We start from the raw sequence: 20398 nt of genomic DNA, 5'->3' as shown, positions 1-20398 counted from the left end.
TTCAGCCAAACCTGTGTTTTAAATGTGCTTTTGGCTTTTCTTTAAAAGTTATCTTTTGGACAAACAATGATAGATCATTGATTAACTAATGATCTTTTGAAAAATGTTGGTTTGTTGAATTCTGCATTTCCCTTCGTGTGCTTTTTTTCTTTTCTCCTGTCTCTTCTCATTCTGTAGATTCAGATCCAGGACATACAAGTGAAAATTGGGGGGAGAGACTTATATCTTCTTACAGGACATACTCAGGTAATTAGATTATCAGGGGCACCTGTTTAGACAGTGTTTTTTTTTTTTTTTTCACATTTACAAGTAATTATTGTACTATAAATAACTTCTTTTCAAACCAGTATATAGATATGTTTGGTTAAATAAGTGAACTTATATGAGTGGCACTGAATTTTCCAGTTTTTGTTTGAGGTATCTAGTGCATCATATCCAACACATGCTGTGTGTGAACATTATAAGCAGGAGTACTTTGTATCACCACTCAGTAGTTGTATAGCACAACTTATGGGCCACCATTCACCTAGAAAAGAATATAAAAGTTAGCCCATTGGCAGTGTAGCAATCCCTATGGGAAGACACCCAAGGTCCTTCTTGATCTCTTTTGCTCTCAACTCTTCATAAGATATACGAAGTCTTCATAAGATATACCAAGTGTATTGGTCTTGATAAACAGTGCCATCTTAGGCTTTAATCATGCAGTAGTTTTTTGTTTTTTGTTTTTTGTTTTTTAATTTTTTGAATTTTTGGTTGAACTATCTTTAGTCTGTTGACTTCACTGCCCATGTTGAATTTAACAGTGGATTAAAACAGCAGCTTTCCTGGAGACATGCCATTACCATTAACTGTGTTGGAATAGCTTTATTTGTGGCACCAAGTATTATGCTTCATAATTGCTCCAGATAGAAGAATACAGGAGAATATATATAAATACTATCTAGTATGTGAAACTAATTAATTATTTTGATTATCCTTTTTTTTAATGGGCTTACATTTTTATCTCTTAACTTTTTTATGATGGAAAATATTATTTAGTCCCTGGGTGTCCCAAGTGTCCAGCTTTCAGCTTATGACATTTAGATATAAAAAATTGAAAGAAACCTTCTGTTTGGGTATAGTTTTTTATTATTTTATAAATTTGTGGGGTTTGGGTAAAGGTGGTATAAAACTAAATATTTATTGTTAAAATTATCCTGAAAGCTATTAATTGAGCTGATGAGTCTGTAGTATTTGATTATCAAAATTTTTAAAAAGCCTGCACTTACTGTGGAGTTAGGTATACTTTTCTAACACCAGAACTCCCCAAGGCCTGGGTGTACCTGAAAGAGCTATTTGGGATGAAACCATTCATGATTTGAGTATCAGTGCTGGAAATCAAAAGATACACACACCTCTAACTTTTAGAGATATGTGTAGTTGCTTTAGAACTGGGGAGCAAGGACAGCATTTTTTCTCAGAATTGAAATATATACATCCCTGTTGAGTTATAGCTCCATTGCCCCATTCCTTCCACAGTGACTGCTTTGTGGGGAAGTATCATATTCTTCCGTTTCTGAGACACTGGATTATGAGCCAGTTCCCCAAGAAAGAAATTGTGTCTCTTCTACTTAATGTACTCTACACTTGAGATGTGACAGTGTTGACCTTTCTGTTTATTTTGACAAGTCCTGAAAAGAAAGCATTAATTTTCACAATTATAAGACAGAGACATATCTGTATTTCTTAAGTTTCTCTGAACCCTGAAATGAAATAAAGAATTTTGGATTGTTGAAAATCCATTTCTCTGTTTTGCTTTAGTCTTAAGTAAAGCACTTGGATTTTTCTTTAAAAATCTCTTGAATGGCTCAGTGGAATCTCAAGTCTGTAGGAGACTGTGCTAAATGAGCACCTGTCAGTATTCCTGCATTTAAATTTTAAAATTCTGATCCATTATTTGGACAAATAAATACATATTTCAGTTATATTTGAGAAACACCAAACTTTGTCAGATTTATAGATTTTTATTTATGACAGATCAGAAAACAACTTCTTCACAGAATACATCCTAGATAGAGTTTCATTGAATCTTAAAACTTGAAAAACATACTTTGGGACATACTAATATAATAAAATTTTGAAGAATGGTACATAGTTATCTCTAGTGTAGCTACCAGCATCTGTTTTCTTACCTTCTTTTCCTGTCTCATGTAAAACATGAACTCAGACAAATGACTAAGAAAACTCAATTAAAGAAAGAGTTCAGATTGGATGCTAGTATCTAATTTGAATTTTTTGCTTGACTATTTGGAACATGTACAATTATATTCGTTTCCAAAATGTAATCATTATGTCTCCGATCGTTTGGCAGCTAGAATGCTAAAATGAATTTATAAGTATCTCACTTTTTCCTGTCAGCTGGCTGCGTATCACTTCAGAGCATATTCTTTTTAAAACATTGCATGAAAATGCCATAAGAAAAGTGGAAAGTCCATTATTTTGCAAATACAATATTCTCCCCCAAATTTTAGAAAATATTTTAAGGATAGATTCTATGTACATTTTCTTCATTTTGTTTCCTCCAGTTATTAAACTTTACTTCTTTCTAAAAAATTCTACTTCTTATAAAATTTTTATGTTTAAATATTTTAATTTTAGCTAAGTACATTCCTTATATTTAAGGATTTGTTATTTAGATGGAAAATCATTAAAACAGTAATTATGATTCCTCGTTAAATATGAGAGAACCAAAGCATACAGAACATTATTAGAAGAAAGTAAATGTTTCAGAAAAAAAATCAGCTTCTTTGAAATACCTGTTAGGGACTTTTAATGAACAAATTTAGTAAGTTAGGTGAAACACTGTGCTGAAACTGGATTTATACTAAGTCAGGCCATTAATGATAATGAAAAGAGGAATTGGAAAAATAAAAGAATGTATTAGAACTATTAAAGGCTGACTTAAGTAAATCAGGTTTTTTGTTTTTGTTATGTAAAATATCAATAAGTAGACATTTTGGAGCTATTGAAGTTTGACTATGATTTGTGGGCAACAGAATATTCTGATCTCTTAATTTTTCTAGACCATTAGAATACCAGCCATTGTATTCGAATTAACTAGACCATTAGCATACCAGCCATTGTATTCGAATTAACTGCAAGAATTACTATTTTAAGTTCTTATGCCCTAAATAATAATAATATTTAAATAATATCAAGCTCTTACTGGTTTCTTGAAACTTGCTAGATTAATAAATGCTTATGATCTCCTGGAGTAGTCTATTTGCTGGCCACATCTGCCTTAAAAAAATGCAATATTGACTATTGAACCTATACCCTTCTACCATTTCTGCTGTGTTTTATACTTATTTAAAAATTTTACTTATTTATTTCTGCAGCCCATCTTTGCAGGGACCTTCAAACCTAGATCAGTAAATCTCAATTATTTATATAGGATTTCCCAAGAAATAGATACCTAGACAGTTAACCAGCAGACCCTCTGCATTAACTCTCACCTGAGTTGTCTCCCAGAGAAGTCCTACAAGAGATACTTGTATCTCTTTGACTTATAGAATCCAGTTTATCTGAAATTCCTGGGACTTGATGCTGACTGTATTGGCAAAAGATTTCCCAAATAACTCAGCCTAAAAGCTGGCTTTTTTTTTTGATGGGTCAAATCTTTTTGAAAAAAGTCCTTAGACATTTTGGATCTTTGCAGAATCTCTGTTAAACACCCCCACATACCTACATACACACAGAAATCTTTAATATAATGCTCAGTTTTAGCTTTGATTAATATCATTCCATGTTCAGCTATCCTGTGTCTGGAATAAAGTGATCCTTTGCTTTTTTACAATAATTACTTCGTGTGATGAGTCTTGTCTTAAATACTCACTTTGTTAGAAGACTGTACAAATCATTAGTGGAATTCGGGAAGTAATTTGAAGGAACATTGCTGTAAGGGCTTAGCAGTAATTAAGAGTAAAATTATAATGAATGAAAGAAGTTTCAAAAATGAAATACTAAGGAATGTTTGAAATATTATTGAAAAAGTTAAATTTTAAAAGAACAGATCATTAAAATACAGATTTGACAAGGAATGAATTTCCAAATGCTCTTAATTTTCAGAAAATAGTAGAATTAATGTATTAATTTCAAGACATTCAGAAAGAAATTGTTCATATGATAAAAGTCTAGTGCTCTTTTGTCAGCATACTACTAGTCTGTATATTGCACATGTTTCTCATATACATGTATAGCATCTGGTTTTTTTTAAGTTTTTTATGTTTTGCTTTTCAAAGCTTACGTTTATTTCAAATCCTTACATGTTTATTAATAATTCCAGAGAAAGAAGGTCCAGAAAAGAAGAAAACAAAAAAGGAAGCTGGAAATAAGAAGTCCACACCAGTTAGTATTCTTTTTGGTTATCCACTCTCTGAGCGGAAGCAGATGGCACTTCTTATGCAGATGACAGCAAGAGACAACAGTCCAGGTGACACCATCTTTGAGTACATATGTATTCTTAGTTTTACTCAGACTTTCTATCCTTATTTTAACAGTTAACTACTTTAAACTTTTAATTTTAAAATCTTTTTCTTGGATTTAATAAAAATTTCTTATTAACATGTTTGTAATTTTACATTTATTTGCATGATAATTGTCTGTCATGTCCAAATAAGGATCTATACAAGAGCAGGGATCATTGCATTTAGAGAACATTCAGTAAATACTTTTCAACTAAAATGGGTCATTTAGAAATGGTCTGTCAACTTGAGAAATCCATTGTAGCACTGTGTGCTTTCACCGTACTAAAGAGTCTTAACCACAGTTTCTGTAAAGCTGCTTCTAGGTTTATAGTTTACTTTTAAGTTTGGTAGCACCCTCCTGATAAACAGATAATCTTATCACATGAGTACTATTATGCAGTAGTGTAATCCATGTTTTTTTGTTCGGGATCTGAATTATTTTAAAAGGAAAATGTCAGGGTGCCAGGTGGCTCAGTTGTTAAGTGTCTGCCTTCATCTCAGGCTATGGGTGCTGGGATCAAGCCCGGCAATGGGCTCCCTGGTGGACAGGACGCTTGCTTCTCCCTTTCCCACTCTCCTTGTGTTCCCTCTCTCACTGTCTCTCTCTGTGTCAAACAAATAAAATCTTAAAAAAAAAAGTCTGCAGCATACTGTGTAAATTTATATTGTATTGCGTTGCAGACTTCCAGTTAAGGTGATATACTACATGTATGTGTGTGTGTGTGTGTGGGGGGGTATTCCAATACTATGTCCTCCAAAAATAATTAGATGGGTTACAGCAGAACCAAAACAATAAGGGAGCAAACCACCCAACCTGCTAATTAATTAAAAGGAGCTACAAAAAGGTAGATGAAATCCAGGTCGCTGGACTGAAATGGTAATTACTATTGAGCATTGAATGCATTCTGGCAACAATACAAAAAAATTTTAAGTTGTGCAGTTCTTATTGACTGATAAAGTAAATCCATTTTGTCTAGAGAAAAAAAATTCTTTTGGCTCTGAATTCAGGAAATCTTTATATAAGATTTTGGGTCATGTGACAAGACCCTGATAAAATGCATTGAAAAGGACAGTTTCTCTAATGAAGTTTTCTCATATTGGCTCTTTAAAAAAAAAAAAAACCTGGGATAACACAGTAAAATTCTTAGTTTCTGTGTATTGTAGTTTCCATCAAATCGTGGTATATCTGATATCTTTTACTGATAAACAAGTTTTAGGGCTTCCCGCTTTTTTAAGTAAAAGAATGTTGTTTAAGGTTATTCTCCTACCTTTCCACCCCCAATTTCTGAAAGACTATAGCCAAATTAAAGATAGTATACATTGTTAAAACTTTAAATGTTTCTATAAAATGTTAACTTCGTGTCAGATTTAATAGTTAGAAGACTTATATTTTTTAAATTTTTCTGAGAGAGCAAGTATGTATGAGCCAGGGTTGGAGGTTAATGAGCAGGGCAGACAGGGAGAGTCTTTTTTTTTTTTTTTTTTTTAAGATTTTATTTATTTATTTATTTGACAGAGAGAAATCACAAGTAGATGGAGAGGCAGGCAGAGAGAGAGAGAGAGAGGGAAGCAGGCTCCCTGCTGAGCAGAGAGCTCACTGTGGGACTAGATCCCAGGACCCTGAGATCATGACCTGAGCCGAAGGCAGTGGCTTAACCCACTGAGCCACCCAGGCACCCAGGGAGAGAGAGTCTTAAGCAGGCTCCATGCCCGGTGATGGGCTCAATCTCCTTACCCTGAGATCATTACCCGAGCCAAAATCAGGAGTCAGACACTTAACCAGCTGAGCCACTTAGGTACCCCGAGAAGACTTTTATTTTTTATTTATATTTTTTAATCCTTTATTTATTTTTTAAATTTTATTTATTTATTTGTCAGAGAGAGCAGAAGCGTGGAGAGCTTCAGGGAGAACAGGCAGGGGAAGAAGCAGGCTCCCTGATGAGGCCAGGAGCCCGATGATGTGGGACTTGATGTGAGACTCGATTGCAGGACCCCAGGATCATGATCTGAGCCAAAGGCAGACGCTTAACCAACTGAGCCACCCAGGCATTGGAGATTTTTACTTTTAAAAACTGATTTTCTTAATACCAGGAACCTTTATTCTTAGGATAAATTAAAAGGCAAAAAAGTTAATCTTACCTCATCTCCAGTATTTCTTCTAGAAATTTTCTAGGCATGAACATGCAAATGCATACCTTTTGTTGTAGTTTGTATTTTTTTGTTTTGTGATTTTGTTGTTGTTGTTGTTGTTGTTGTTTTAAGTAAACTCAACCCCCAACATGGGGCTTGAACTCACAACTTGAGCCACTGATTGAGCCAGTCAGGCGCCCTGTGCTGTTTGTGTTTTAAAATATAAGTAAGATCACACTATAATGCAGTTGATTCTTTTCATTTAAGGATTTTTAGCCAACTGTATTATATGTAGAACTAGAGTGGAAAGCTTTTGAAATACAGAGCTGTTTGCCAAAATATAAACATTCTTGCAGTTTTTAGGGTTTATTATTTTATCCATTACATAATTAATTTTCCATGTTTATGTTATGTTTAACCTGATTGCCATTATGGATGATACCGTTATTTTATGTATGGGAATATTACTTTGAAATGGCTAATAAGATTTTATATGAATTAATTCCTTGCAAGTTGTATGAAATAACAAGTACATTTCATTTTTAAGAAGTTGAACAGCTAATTTTCTTAATAAATAATTTGACTGTAAAGATCATAATAAAATTCATGAGGCACCTGGGTGGCTCAGTTGGTTAAGCATCTGACTTTAGCTGAGGTCATGATCTTGAGGTCCTAGGATCAATCCCCGTGTCAGGCTCCACACTCAGCAGGGAGCCTGCTTCTCCCTCTGCCCCTCCCACTATTCATGTTCTCTCAAATAAGTAAATAACATCTTTAAAAAAAAATTATAAGAAAATTCATTTATTGTTCATTTCATATGTGCCAAGAAGTCATCTAAACAGTTGACAAACGGTAATGAATAAGATAGACAGCTATCCTTGCTCTTATGGAGTAGTACAGAGAGGAAACTGTTACTGATGCAGTATACTTTAAAATCCAAAATGTAAATTTTAAACTTTTTTCTTATTGAGGAAAGAATGATAGTACTTTAGTGCTCTAATAATGTCTGTTTGCAAGAAAATCATATATGCTGGAAATTTATTTTCCATAGAGTTTTTTTCTCTTAGAATAGTTGTTTCTTTTAAATTGTTGTAAATTTTCAGAATTAATTATTAACATGATACATATGTCTGGAATCCTTAACTGATTAAAAAACCTATTTTGTGTTTGTTTTTTTTTTTCCCAGTAGTTCTGAAATTGGGACAAGAGGGAAAACTTTGGGCATCATCTTGTTTAATATTTTGTTTTTGGTATGAACACTGGAACAGAAAATCAAAGGAAGAGAATCAAACCACAGAAATATTTTTTTCTCTTTTATCAGCCCCCTTTTTAAAGCCCTTCCCAGACTGTCCTTATTTCTTACACATCTTAAGCTTCATTTTTATGCTAAAATCATCCATGACCTCAGTTGGCATTTAATATCAGAATGGAATTCTAATACTTTGAGTTAGAAGTGTGAACTCTATCCTTCAGTGTCATTTCATCTAGGTGTTGGAATAATAGAATAACATGCCATGAAAAATACATTGTTGTTGTTTTTTTCCTGGTTTATCAAGTTAATCATTGAACAAACATTTTTAGGGCACATACTTGATACTTTATCACTTCAAGCCAATTTTATGAATTGACAGAATAAAACGTTTTTTCTAAATTTACTCATGCAATATTTGATGACCCTAAAGGAAGACCTACTCCATGTATTTGGATAAATTATTAATATATCATGTAAACCACATTTTGGAGTGTGAGAGTGAGAAGATACTCCCCCCATTCCAGGAAATTGCACATTACAAAACTTTCAATGAACATGCAAAATATTTAGCCTTAGAACTTTCATTAGTTTCCTTTTTTCTTACAGATTCCACACCAAATCATCCATCACAAACAACACCAGCCCAGAAGAAAAATCCCAGTTCCTCATCTCGACAAAAAGATAAAGTTAATAAAAGAAATGAACGTGGTGAAACTCCTTTACACATGGCAGCTATTCGAGGAGATGTGAAACAAGTCAAAGAATTAATAAGTTTAGGGGCAAATGTGAACGTGAAAGATTTTGCAGGTAAGATTAGTAATTAAGGACTAATGCTCAGGAACTAAAATTTATCAGTTAGACAGAGTCTTGTTATAATCTGTATTCCAATATTCTTGCTGAAACAAGTTTTCTAAAAGTGTACTTCATTGCAAAATTCTTTTGGACTATGTACTTAAAACCCTGATCCTCTGCTGCAATTCCAAGTCAAGAACTATTCAGATTTTTAAATATTAAACTTCTATTTTAGTTGACATACTGCCATAAAATTCTTTACCCAGTTTAGGTTCTATTCTAGATGAATTAGAGCTATATGATGTTTTCAAAGTGTTAATTCATTCGTAAGTCTTAAAAGAACATTTATTCACTTGAGCATGAGGACTTGAAGAGAGCATAGTGGTGTTTCATTTTAATTACTCAAATACCATACCAGTACATTCTTACTGTGAAGAATTCAAACAGTAAAAGCATTCAGGGACCAATATAGAGATTCCCTTGAGTTTCACATACTACAGTACAGTTTTCTTTTTTTGCCACAGAACTATTGTTAACAATTCGGAGGTTATCCTTTCTGTGCATTTTTATTATGTATACATAAAATGAACATTTATTTGTATATAGACTTTTTTAAAAAAATCAAATCATTCCATCTATATTATCAGTCTGTAGTTCTACAACCTGCCTTTTTTACTTAATCTCTTGCAGATATTTCTCTCAGTACATATAGGTAGTTCTGTTTTGTTCATTTCAACAGCTGCATACTATTCTATAATATAGATTCCGTGGACAATACTTGAGTGAACCCTCCTGTAGAAATAAGTGTATAAGGGCACCTGGTGGCTTAGATGGTTAAGTACTTGCCTTTGGCTAAGGTCATGATCTCCAGGTCCAGGGATCAAGCCCCATGTCATTGGGCTCCTGGCTCAGTGGGGAGGCTGCTTGCTTCTCCCTTTGCTTCTCCCCCCTCCCCCATTCATGTTTTCTGTCTCTCTTTCAAATGAATAAATAAAATATTTTTAAAAAGAAAGAAAGAGGGTGGGAGGTCGGGGTACCAGGTGGTAGGTATTATAGAGGGCACGGATTGCATGGAGCATGGGGTGTGGTGAAAAAATAATGAATACTGTTATGCTGAAAATAAATTAATTAATTTAAAAAAAAGAAAGAAAGAAGTGTATAGTTATAGTTATAGTTACAGAATGGAAACTGTTAAGGGGATGCATATTTAAAATTTTTGTAAATACAGTAAGGTGGTATCCCCCCAAAATCTTTTTTTTATCAATTTACACTATCATCAAGAGTATACAAAAGAACCCTTTTCATCACATCTTCACTAAAACTGGATATTATCAATTTATTAACAATCTGACAAATGAAAAAAGACTATTTGTATTTTCTTAATCTATAGTGACTGTGAATTTTTTTCTAGTGCATACCTTTAGTTTATGTGTGTGTTGTGACTTGACAGGTGGAGTCTTCTGCCCATTTGTCTTATGACAGTATTATTAATATGTAAGAGCCCTTTGTTTAGTGTAGGTTTTAATTCTCTATCAAATATGTAAAGGTTTTCACTGTCCGTGGCTATGTTTGAATTTTCACTTCAATGTTGTTTATTGTACTGAAGTTTCAATTTTTTATGTAATATCAGTTAAGTCCATCTCTGTTCCTTTATTATAAAATTATACCCCCTATTTCCTCATTTCTGAACTTTGTTTTTGTTTTGCTTTTACATAGAGCCCTATTAGAATACACCTGGAATTTATTTCTGTATTTGATGTGAGTGGACAGAAGTGCAGTGAACAAGGTCTACTTTAAAGAATGAAACTTAAAATGCATAGCATCCATTCAAGAAGAAAATTTGGTATTATATATCAGAAACCAAAAAGTACTTTGATCTAACAATTCCACTTCTGGAGACTTACCTTAAATATTTAGTAATGGCTATGCATGAATATTTAGTTGTAAGGATATTTGTTGCAGCGTTGTTTTTAATATTTTAAAAATTAGAAATAATCTGGAGTACCTAGGTGGCTCAGTTAGTTAAGCATCTGCCTATAGGTCATAATCCCATGCACGGTCCTGGAATCAGTCCCCATATCAGGCTGCCAGCTTTGTGGGGAACCTGCTTCTCCCACCCCACTAACGCCCTGCCATTACCCCCTGCTTGTGCATGCTCCGTCTCTCAAATACATAAATAAAAGCTTTTAAAAAAAAATTAGAAATAATCTAAATGCCCAGTAATAGGATCTTGCTTAAATAAATTATGGCATATCAATCAGTGTTATACTGTGTTGTAGAAAAGTATAATGACATGAGAGATTATTTTCACTGCAGTGAAAGTGTTAAACAACTTTCCCATTTTTATTTTGAAATTACAAATTTATGGGCACCTGGGTGGCTTCATTAGTTGACTGTCCAGCTTCTGATCTCTGCTTAGGTCTTGATCCTCAGGATCATGACTTCAAGCCCCGTGTTGAGCTCCACACCAGGCATGGAGCCTACCTTTCAAAAATTAATTAATTTATTACTTTTATATATTTATATATAAATTTATTTTATATGTATTTATTTTATTTATTTTTATTTATTATATGTTTATTTTTATTTATTATATATAAATATATATTTATATATAAATATATATGAGGGAGAGAATTTTATTTTATATATAATTTTTTTATTTTATGTATTTCATTTATTATATATTATATATACATATGTTTACATATATATGAGGGAGAGAAGTCAGTTTTATTTTATATATATATATATAAATATATATATGAGGGCGAGAAGGTAGGAGTTAGACAAGAGTCTTGAAATTATTGTAGCTGGGTGGTGGAATTATGGGTGATGCTTCTTTACTGCTTTGTATTTTTTGTTTTCTAGTTTTTCTTTCATGAACATGTAACTTCTTTTAAATCATCACAGTTACTGCAATGGTAAATTTATTTTAGTTAAAGTAGGTATTAAGTCTGGAAAAGATGAGAACCCTTAAACATAGGGGCTTTTGTTTGTTGAAATCCCCTAACAAGCTTATTAATATTTTTATTTTCTTATTTTTCCATAGTTCAGATGATTGTTATAAATTACAGCAAGTTTGTGGTGGGATAAACTTAAACGTTTACTATATTGGTAAAATAATTTAGCCCCAGTGGAAATATTAACATAAATGAACTTTCTGTAGAATAGGCGGTGTTCCAATAGCTTGTTCATCATTCGTTTTTCCTTCTTTACTGTGTACATTGGAATCAATATATCTCACATAGTTATGTGTATAAAACACATATTTTGAATTAGTACAAATTAACCATATGTTAAATTAATATTCTCACTTTAGGCTGGACACCATTGCATGAAGCTTGCAACGTTGGATATTATGATGTTGCTAAGATACTTATAGCAGCTGGAGCAGATGTTAACACACAAGGATTAGATGATGACACTCCACTCCATGATTCTGCTAGCAGTGGGCACAGAGATGTAAGTATGATAGAAAAATCAATACACATTTGCAAAATAGTAATTCAACCCAGAGTCACTTAGTTCATTCAGTTTTTAGTCATACTGTTTCATTTCCTATTTCCCTGAATGCCTGGTCAGCTCATCTATGTTTTATTTTCCCTTTTTTCTGCCTTCTAATTGCTAATTCCTATCATAGTCAGATATAGCATTATCTTTTCATAAAATCTGTATAACTTGACAGTTAATTAAACAGGTTGGCAAAATTTTTATTGCAGGGCTATAAGTAGAAAATTTTCTACTGTCAGATAACTAGATATAAAAAGCAGAATTTACTTAAAATAAAAACTTCACTGAGTCCCCCTGCCTGTATATATTTTTTAGGCTTATTAATATTATGGTCTTTTGCTATACAACCTTCATTCCTGAATTTTAGCAGACATTATTTATTTAATAGATTCAGATGACTTATGTGTATAGTGATAAAACATAGACATGATTATATATTTAAGCATATATATGTATATGTATATTATATATGTAAGCATATATCTGATTATATATGCTTACAAATTAATGGCATCTTTGAACACCATGTTTAATTTGTTTTGATGTAGTTTTATTAATCATGGTAGGTTTTAAGATCCATTTGCATTTTCAGTCTTTGACATCTTGTTATCAAAGCTAAACCCATCTTTGTTGTAATGAAACTCATCTTTTAAGTGTGTTTAATACTTAATTGCATTGCAGTAATCTGCTTGCAATGAGAACAAATCAACCTGGAGCACTATTAGCAGTGATTCTAAAGCAGGATTTCGTGTTTCAGATAAGTAGGTTTTCTCTTTACGTAATTTTTACTTTTGTCAAAGAATATTTGGACATAGTTTAGAAAGTTGAAGAGTACTGTTCAGCTTTTAAAGATAACCATAAAATAAATAAATAAATAAATTAGGTCCCTCCCGTTCTTTCCCATTTCCCAGTATCTTTCACCAAAAGCCACTGTTGTAGGTGTTTCTTCTAGTGGTTAACTCTATTTCTAACAAGATGAAGCTGTCTTGTTTTTTAATTTTTAGTTATTATTTATTGATCTCCTGTAAAGGATTTTATTGTTGACCAGAGATTCAATAGACTCTATACTGTCTAGTCTACACTGTACTATCTATAATTGTGTTTTATTTTTTGGATTTTTTATTACCTGGGTTAACACATTGCCTTGTTCTTTTTTTTTCTTTTTCTTTTTTTTTTTTTGTTACTTAGTTTTCCATGCATCTATTTTTGTTCTTCTTTACTCTCTCTGACATAACTCTAAAATGCTTCTAAATAAGGTAAAGCACATTGATCAACTTAACTGTTGTTTATTTTTTTCCTGGATCATGTGGTCATTTATTTTTTATTTTTGAGGAACCCCCACACCATATCTCATAGTGTCTGCACCAATTTACATTCCCACCAACAGTGCAGCAGGTTTTCCTTTCTCCACATCCTCACCAGCATGTTATTTCTTGTCTTTTTGATACTAGTCATTCTGACAGGTGTGAGAGGACACCTCATTATAGTTTTGGTAACTTAACTGTTTTTCAGAACTACCTGTAGGATTTCTCTTATCACTGTATATAAGATATCTTGTATCCTGATCTAATTGGAACTAGTTGCTTTCTAGATCTGTAGCATAGATGCTATCCTGAAATACTGCTTTACCGTTAATCCCATCTGGGATTCTCAGTCTCTCCATGAAATTTCCAGTTCTAGGTGTCCATCTTAACTCTCTGAAGATACTAATTAAATGGTTTGCTCTAATTCCAGCATAGTCACAGATTTCCCCCAAACCCTTCACATTGTTGCTCTGATTTGGTGTATTTCTCACATTAAAGATCTGGGGGCACCTGGGTGGCTCAATGGGTTAAAGCCTCTGCCTTTGGCTCAGGTCATGATCCCAGAGTCCTGGGATTGAGTCCCACATCGAGCTCCCTGCTTGGCAGGAAGCCTGCTTCCTCCTCTCTCTCTGCCTACTTGTGTCTGTCAAATAAATAAATAAAATCTTAAAAAAAAAAAAAATCTTCTGTTAACTTCTCTTCACTCATATTTGAATGAAGCTTTAAAATGCCTGCTTGACAAGACATGTAATATACAGAGCTTATTGGCTGGTGGGCTTCTCTGTAGTCTATCTGGTGAACAAGATGGCTGTTTTGTCAGAAGTCTCCTAAATGTCTGTATTTGTAGGTCCTTCTCTTGAGACAGGTAGTTCCTCCAGAAAACATATTCTACCTTCCTGTCTGGATGACATAAGAATGTTCTCTAGCATTTCAGAAAGCGAAACATAGGAGGGGTTTTTGTTCAGCTGTAGTGAGGGGAGACTGTAAACTTACTCTGTCTTAGAGAAACTTTTATTCAGTCTTCCTGACTTACAGTAAAATACCATTAAATTGTTCTCCACCGTGCTATCTAAACCCAGAAACTTACTCTTATTTTGAGAAAAACCTCTTCTTCAGGGTTGGAGAAGGTGCTTTTTCCTGGTTGTGAGAAGAGAAGAGAAGCAGTCATTACAATTAGTACTTCCCTGGGACCTCTTAAAGGCCTGAAAGCTTGAACAGTTACATGACTGCCATATGCCAGGACTGTCAGTACTCCATCTCATGGCAGCCAGCGTGCAATCCAGTTCAGAAATCCTGGTTTAGAGTTTTTAGAGTCTGCACCTAGGACCACTCTCACATATACTATAGGTTGGGTGCCCTGGGAACCTGAAACAGAAATCTGCAGGTGATTACAGAGGATGGGAGAAAAGAGGGATGTGATCTCAGGAACAACACCTGGAAGGATGTGACAGGAACAGCATAGAACAAAGGGAGAAGCTGAGCTGCAATGCAGGTGTGCCTAAGCTTTAGCTAGTTTCACAGGGAGTCCTTGATACTAGGATGCACTTCTGAGATGCTCTGATTTGAGGTAAGGGTTAGGTCTGTATGCCCACACATGGGGGGATGCAAGCTGCTGATGGCAAGGAGACACATCCCTTTAGTGCTGCCACTCCCTTTGGCCATGGCAGTTCCTGGTGAAGAACTTAGCAGTTGTTAGTGAACAGTACTCCGAGCATCTGCAGGTAGGAGTATTTCATTCTAGAAGAGGGTATCTGAGCAGTGCACAACATCCACTATAAACTTCAGATGGAAGCTTCTGCCTGGTACTGTTAACATTGCCTGGCCCTGTTGATCCATATGCAGTTGTCCCTCCACTCTAACCCAACAGTACAGGCACAACCCAGAGAAACACACACCATTTCCTACCAGTAGTGAGCACGCAGATCTGTTTCTCGGACTGCCCTCCTTCCTTGCTTATCAGAGCAAATCCAATCAACTATTCCTTCTCAGGTTTCTCTAGGCAAGAGTCAAACACTGGTCTATGTAAACCCAAACTCCTGACATTCAGGTAAAACTTTATTTTCATGGTGACCTAATCCCAAGTGAACTGCATCCAGTATAAGGTCAAGAAATGCCCTTTAAAAAAATGTCCTCATACAATGTTTTCCTACTGACTAGAGCAGGGATAGTGATAAAAGAAGAGGAGAGGATTTGGTATCTTTTTAGCAAGTCTGGCATTATATGCAGCGTTTCTTTTTTTAGCTGGATGAATACTTAGTCTTCACCACCATCATATTTAATATCTTACTGTATTCTGAATTCCATGGAGTCAGCAAATTACTCTGCTTGAAGCTGTGCCATAAATAACATTTTCTTTAAGGAATATTTGAACAGTCTACATGTAAGTGGCACCGTTTCATTACAAATGAAGATATAATCGCTTATTGATCTGAAAAATATTTGGAACTGCTGAAATTTTTCATATTAAGGAAGACTTGGTAATGGAGTGTTCACATAAATTATTTAGCTGAGGTTCCTGTAACTTTGCATTTTCAGGTGGTTGCATTTGTTTGTCTTATTTGACTCAATAGGCTTCAGTGAATATTTCCCGAAGTCAAATAATAGGAAAAACCAACTGGGTAACAAAAATGAAAATTAAATTTTATAGTAAGAAAAATCCTCAGTATTCATGTGATAAAATGACTGGGCTAAATATGAGTAACTTGCCCTCTGTGATTATTTTGTGTTACTTATGAACTCTACATTACATTAACTTCTCATGGCGGTATTTGTGTTTTTACTGTGGTACGAGAAGTGTTTTAAGTGTTTTATATGTACCGATTCTTTTAATCATCACAATAAGCAAATAAGCTTCTGGTGTGTCTTGTTAATAAGACTGTGAGGCCTGGGGCGCCTGGGTGGCTCAGTGGGTTAAACGGCTGCCTTCGGCTAGGGTCATGATCTCTGGGTCCTAGGATCGAGTCCCGCTTCAGGCTCTCTGCTCAGCGGGGAACCTGCTTCTCTCTCTCTCTCTCTCTCCCTCTCCCTGCCTCTCTCTCCCTCTCCCTGCCTCTCCATCTACTTGTGATCTCACTCTGTCAAATAAATAAATAAAATCTTTAAAAAAAAAAAAAAAGACTGTGTGGCCTATTACATTTCAATACCCTCAGCCTCTCTGTGAGCGTGGAGGAGCATTGACATAAGTCCCTCTCTTCCAAGACATTTCCAGGTTTATCAAATTAATATGACTCCAAATTAAGGGAACAAAAGGACAAATCTCAGTGTCTTTTTTTTTTTTTTTAAAGATTATTTATTTATGTGTGAGAGAAAGCACGAGTTGGAAGGAAGAGAGAATCTCAGGAAGACTCGGCACTGAGTGCATAGTCTGGTGCGGGGCTGGATCTCAGGATCATGGGATCACTACCTGAGCCAAAAGCAAGAGTCAGAAGCTTAACCAACTGTGCCACTCATGTGCCCCTTAATCTCAGTGTCTTTTTAAGACTAAGAATGAGATGATGATTCAGTAATCTGGGAGAGTTATTATTTAATACAGTCTCCACTTTCTAGTGAGAAAGATAGAACATGCTGCTTTGTAATGTCCTAGTTTGGATTTTGATATCATCTCATACTTTCTGCTGGAAAATCATTTTTTTCCTCTCTCTTTAGCAGCAAACATCCCTGTCTTACTTTCTTTTTTAACAGGCAGTAAAAATTTCAGTGTCAAGCGGCCTGTCTGAAATTTTACTCTGGTTGAGAAAAAAATGGAATTCTTTGAAGTGAAAGTAGAAATGAATTCATTTGTGGCCTGGCCAGTTTACCAGCTATGTGATTTTGAACAAGTTACTTTCCTCCTCTGAATCTCCATTTCCTCGTTTTAAAATTATGTAATAAATAATAACTATCTAAAGTGGGTATTTTGTTTTTGTTTTTGTTTTTTTTTAATTTATTTGACAGACAAAGATCACAAGTAGGCAGAGAGGCAGACAGAGAGAGAGGAAGGAAAGCAGGCTCCTCTGTGGAGCAGGGAGCTCGATGCGGGGCTCGATCCCAGGACCCTGGGATCATGACCTGAGCCGAAAGCAGAGGCTTTAACCCACTGAGCCACCCAGGCGCCCCTAAAGTGGGTATTTTGAAGGAAAAAAGACACTGTGCTTGTAAACAACTCCTTGAAATCTAAAATGGTATAGAAACATCAGAGGTGGGGCGCCTGGGTGGCTCAGTGGGTTAAGCCGCTGCCTTCGGCTCAGGTCATGATCTCAGAGTCCTGGGATCGAGTCCCGCATCGGGCTCTCTGCTCGGCAGAGAGCCTGCTTCCCTCTCTCTCTCTCTCTGGCTGCCTCTCTGTCTACTTGTGATTTCTCTCTGTCAAATTAATAAATAAAATCTTAAAAAAAAAAAAAAAAAAAAAAAAAAAAAAAAAAGAAACATCAGAGGTAAAAGATTGTTGTATTATACTACTGTTTTTCAAATATACCCAAATATTTTAGATACTAAAATTTGGAAACAGAAAATGCTGTTTTTCTTTTTTACTTTTTTCTCTAAGATACTTTTCATGATTCTCAAAGTTCTAATTTTGAAGAAAAATGCAGCCTATAAATGTTATTTTTCCTAAACTGGTTTTTGCTTAACCGTTGGACGAGTCTCTTCTCCCTTGGCAATTTGTATATGCCTACATGATAGCACTTACTACAACTTTTTTTTTTTTTTTTTTAACTGATAGACTTGTATGTGTTCTGCACTGCACTGTAAGTACCATGCATACAGGCTTTTTGTATTGATTTGTGTTAGTGACCTCTGGAACTTTTTATCACTTAAGACTTAATAAACACATAATAATAAGTCTCTTTGGGTGCACGTGTAGGTAGATGGATGAATACCTAAGGATCAAAGATAAACAGGATACCAAGGACTTAATTTTTAAGGCCTGACAATATATAGGGTACATTTCCTTTCTCACTGCATTTATTAGAAAATGACTTATTTTCTATGTGGTTTTTTTTGTTTGTTTTTTGTTTTTTAAGAGAGAGCGAGAACACTCGTGTGTGAGCAGGGGGAGGGGCAAAGAGGGAGAGGATCTCAGGCCGACTCCATCCTGAGCATGGAGCCTGATGCAGGGCTTGATCTCAAGACCCTGCGGTTATGACCTGAGCCAAAACCAAGAGTAGGACATTTAAAATCATCAGAGCCACCCAGGCACGCCAGCTGTGATATTTTAAATATTGTACTTTTTGCTCTTTTTATTGAGCAAAAAGAGCTCAATTATTGATATTGATAGTTTTATCAAAGATGAATTTTTTCTCTTTAATCAGCATTTCCTAATTTCTAAATATAATGTTAAAGAGTTATGCCTTGTTGGACATGTTCCTATGAATACAAGTTTCTAAATGTGCACAGAACTGCAAATATTTTCAGAGGCTGACCTTTGAGCTCCTATACTTACAGAAACTCAAACACTATATCCAGTCTTTTTTCAGAGGGAGACTGGCATACTGTTTTCAAGAGACCTTTGCTTTTCCTCCTACCAACATGCCTAGGATAGTAGGAGTCACAATTCAGAGCTATTGAGAGCTGTTTTCTCCTTGTTCTTTTAGTTATGCCTAAGGAGGAGGAGGGAAATGAGAGCCAACAAACTGTAATGTATATGTATCTGTACCATTATGAATTTCTAATAATTGGATTTCTTTCACTCAGTAATACTTTTGACAGCTTCATCCATCCATAAAACATTTCTAAGGCAGAAAGATAGCTGTTTTGTGTCCTTTTCTAAATTATTTAGAGTAAGAGGACTAACATAGCTTACTAATCTTTAGTGTACCATTCACAAGTGTATATAGTACTTAATGATATATATTTTCGTAATCCTTTCTTCCTAGTTCTGTTTTAGATACGTGTCTCTAAGTTCATCGTTTTTACCTATTTCAAATTTGTTGTCTCTTGTGTGTTAAGCAACTTTGAGTTACTTTATGAATCATTTTTAGAAAAATAATTAGTTGCATATAGGGATAATCTGTAAAGGATTGTCTAGGTTGGAGTTTTTGTAACATGTTTGAAATAACCAGCTGTCCCTGACTCATCACAGACATGTAATAAATATTTGCTGATTATTTCCTCACGGGTATTGAAAGTTTTCAGTAATATCAAATCCTGCATTCTATTTTCATATCCTAGGGCTTTAACCTAAGGAAATAAGCCTAAAAATGTAATATTTTCTACTTATAAAGATGTATGCTACAGCCTTATTTATAATAATGAAAAGTTGGGGCACCTTGGGTAGCTCAGTTGGTTAAGCAACTGCTTTCAGCTCAGGTCATGATCCTGGAGTCCCGGGATCGAGTCCCACATTGGCTCCCTCTCAGCAGGGAGTCTTTTTCTCCCACTGACCTCTCTCCTCTCATGCTCTCTCTCTCTCCTATTTTCTCTTCTTCTCTCTCAAATAAATAAATAAAATCTTTAAAAAGTTTTTATTTCAGTTACCTTCTCAGACTCCTAAAATGACAGTAAGAGGAGATGCTAAGTGACAGATGCAAAGGACAAAACAGAAGAAACAAGAAAACCAGTATTTTGGGTGATGGAAACTAGACGAATGAGTGGTTACTGATCTAGAACAGGGTTTGGCAAAATTTTTCTGTAAAGGGCCAGGTAGTAAATATTTTGGATTTTGCTGGCCACCTGTAGCCTCCAGCATTCCTTCCTTTCTCCTTCCTCTTTTCTTCCCTTCTCTTCCTCTGAACTAATTCTTCTTTTTGAATCCTTTTAAAGTAGTAGAGAGAGAGGGAGAGAAAGAGAATCTAGCAAGCTCCAAGCTCTGCGTGGATCCCAACTCGGGACTTGATCTCACAACCTGAGATCATGACCTGAGCCAGAAACAAGAGTCGGAAGCTTAACTGACTGAGCCACCAGGTGCCCCTAAGGTATTTTATTTT

At 34.9% G+C, this 20398-nt stretch overlaps 1 protein-coding gene across 8 annotated transcripts in view; it reads left to right on the top strand.

Moving 5' to 3' along the window:
* The window catches only part of ANKRD12 (ankyrin repeat domain 12), a 122438-nt gene that overhangs the window by 48910 nt on the left and 53130 nt on the right, over positions 1–20398 (top strand). For 6 of the 8 annotated variants that reach the window (XM_004742716.3, XM_013051383.2, XM_004742715.3 and 3 more), the window contains 4 exons: positions 178–246; positions 4325–4471; positions 8494–8694; positions 12002–12144. In XM_004742716.3, the coding sequence (XP_004742773.1) occupies positions 178–246; positions 4325–4471; positions 8494–8694; positions 12002–12144 (560 nt within the window). The remainder of the gene's footprint in view (positions 1–177; positions 247–4324; positions 4472–8493; positions 8695–12001; positions 12145–20398) is intronic. The other 2 variants (XM_045065375.1, XM_045065377.1) reach the window with 1 other exon arrangement.

The sequence above is a fragment of the Mustela putorius genome, unplaced genomic scaffold (genome assembly GCF_011764305.1).
Source record: "Mustela putorius furo isolate JIRA1106 unplaced genomic scaffold, ASM1176430v1.1 tig00003858_pilon_pilon_pilon, whole genome shotgun sequence".
Lineage (NCBI taxonomy): Eukaryota > Metazoa > Chordata > Mammalia > Carnivora > Mustelidae > Mustela > Mustela putorius.
The sequence above is the reverse complement of the archived record's forward strand: the minus strand, read 5'-3'. Positions and strand labels throughout refer to the sequence as shown.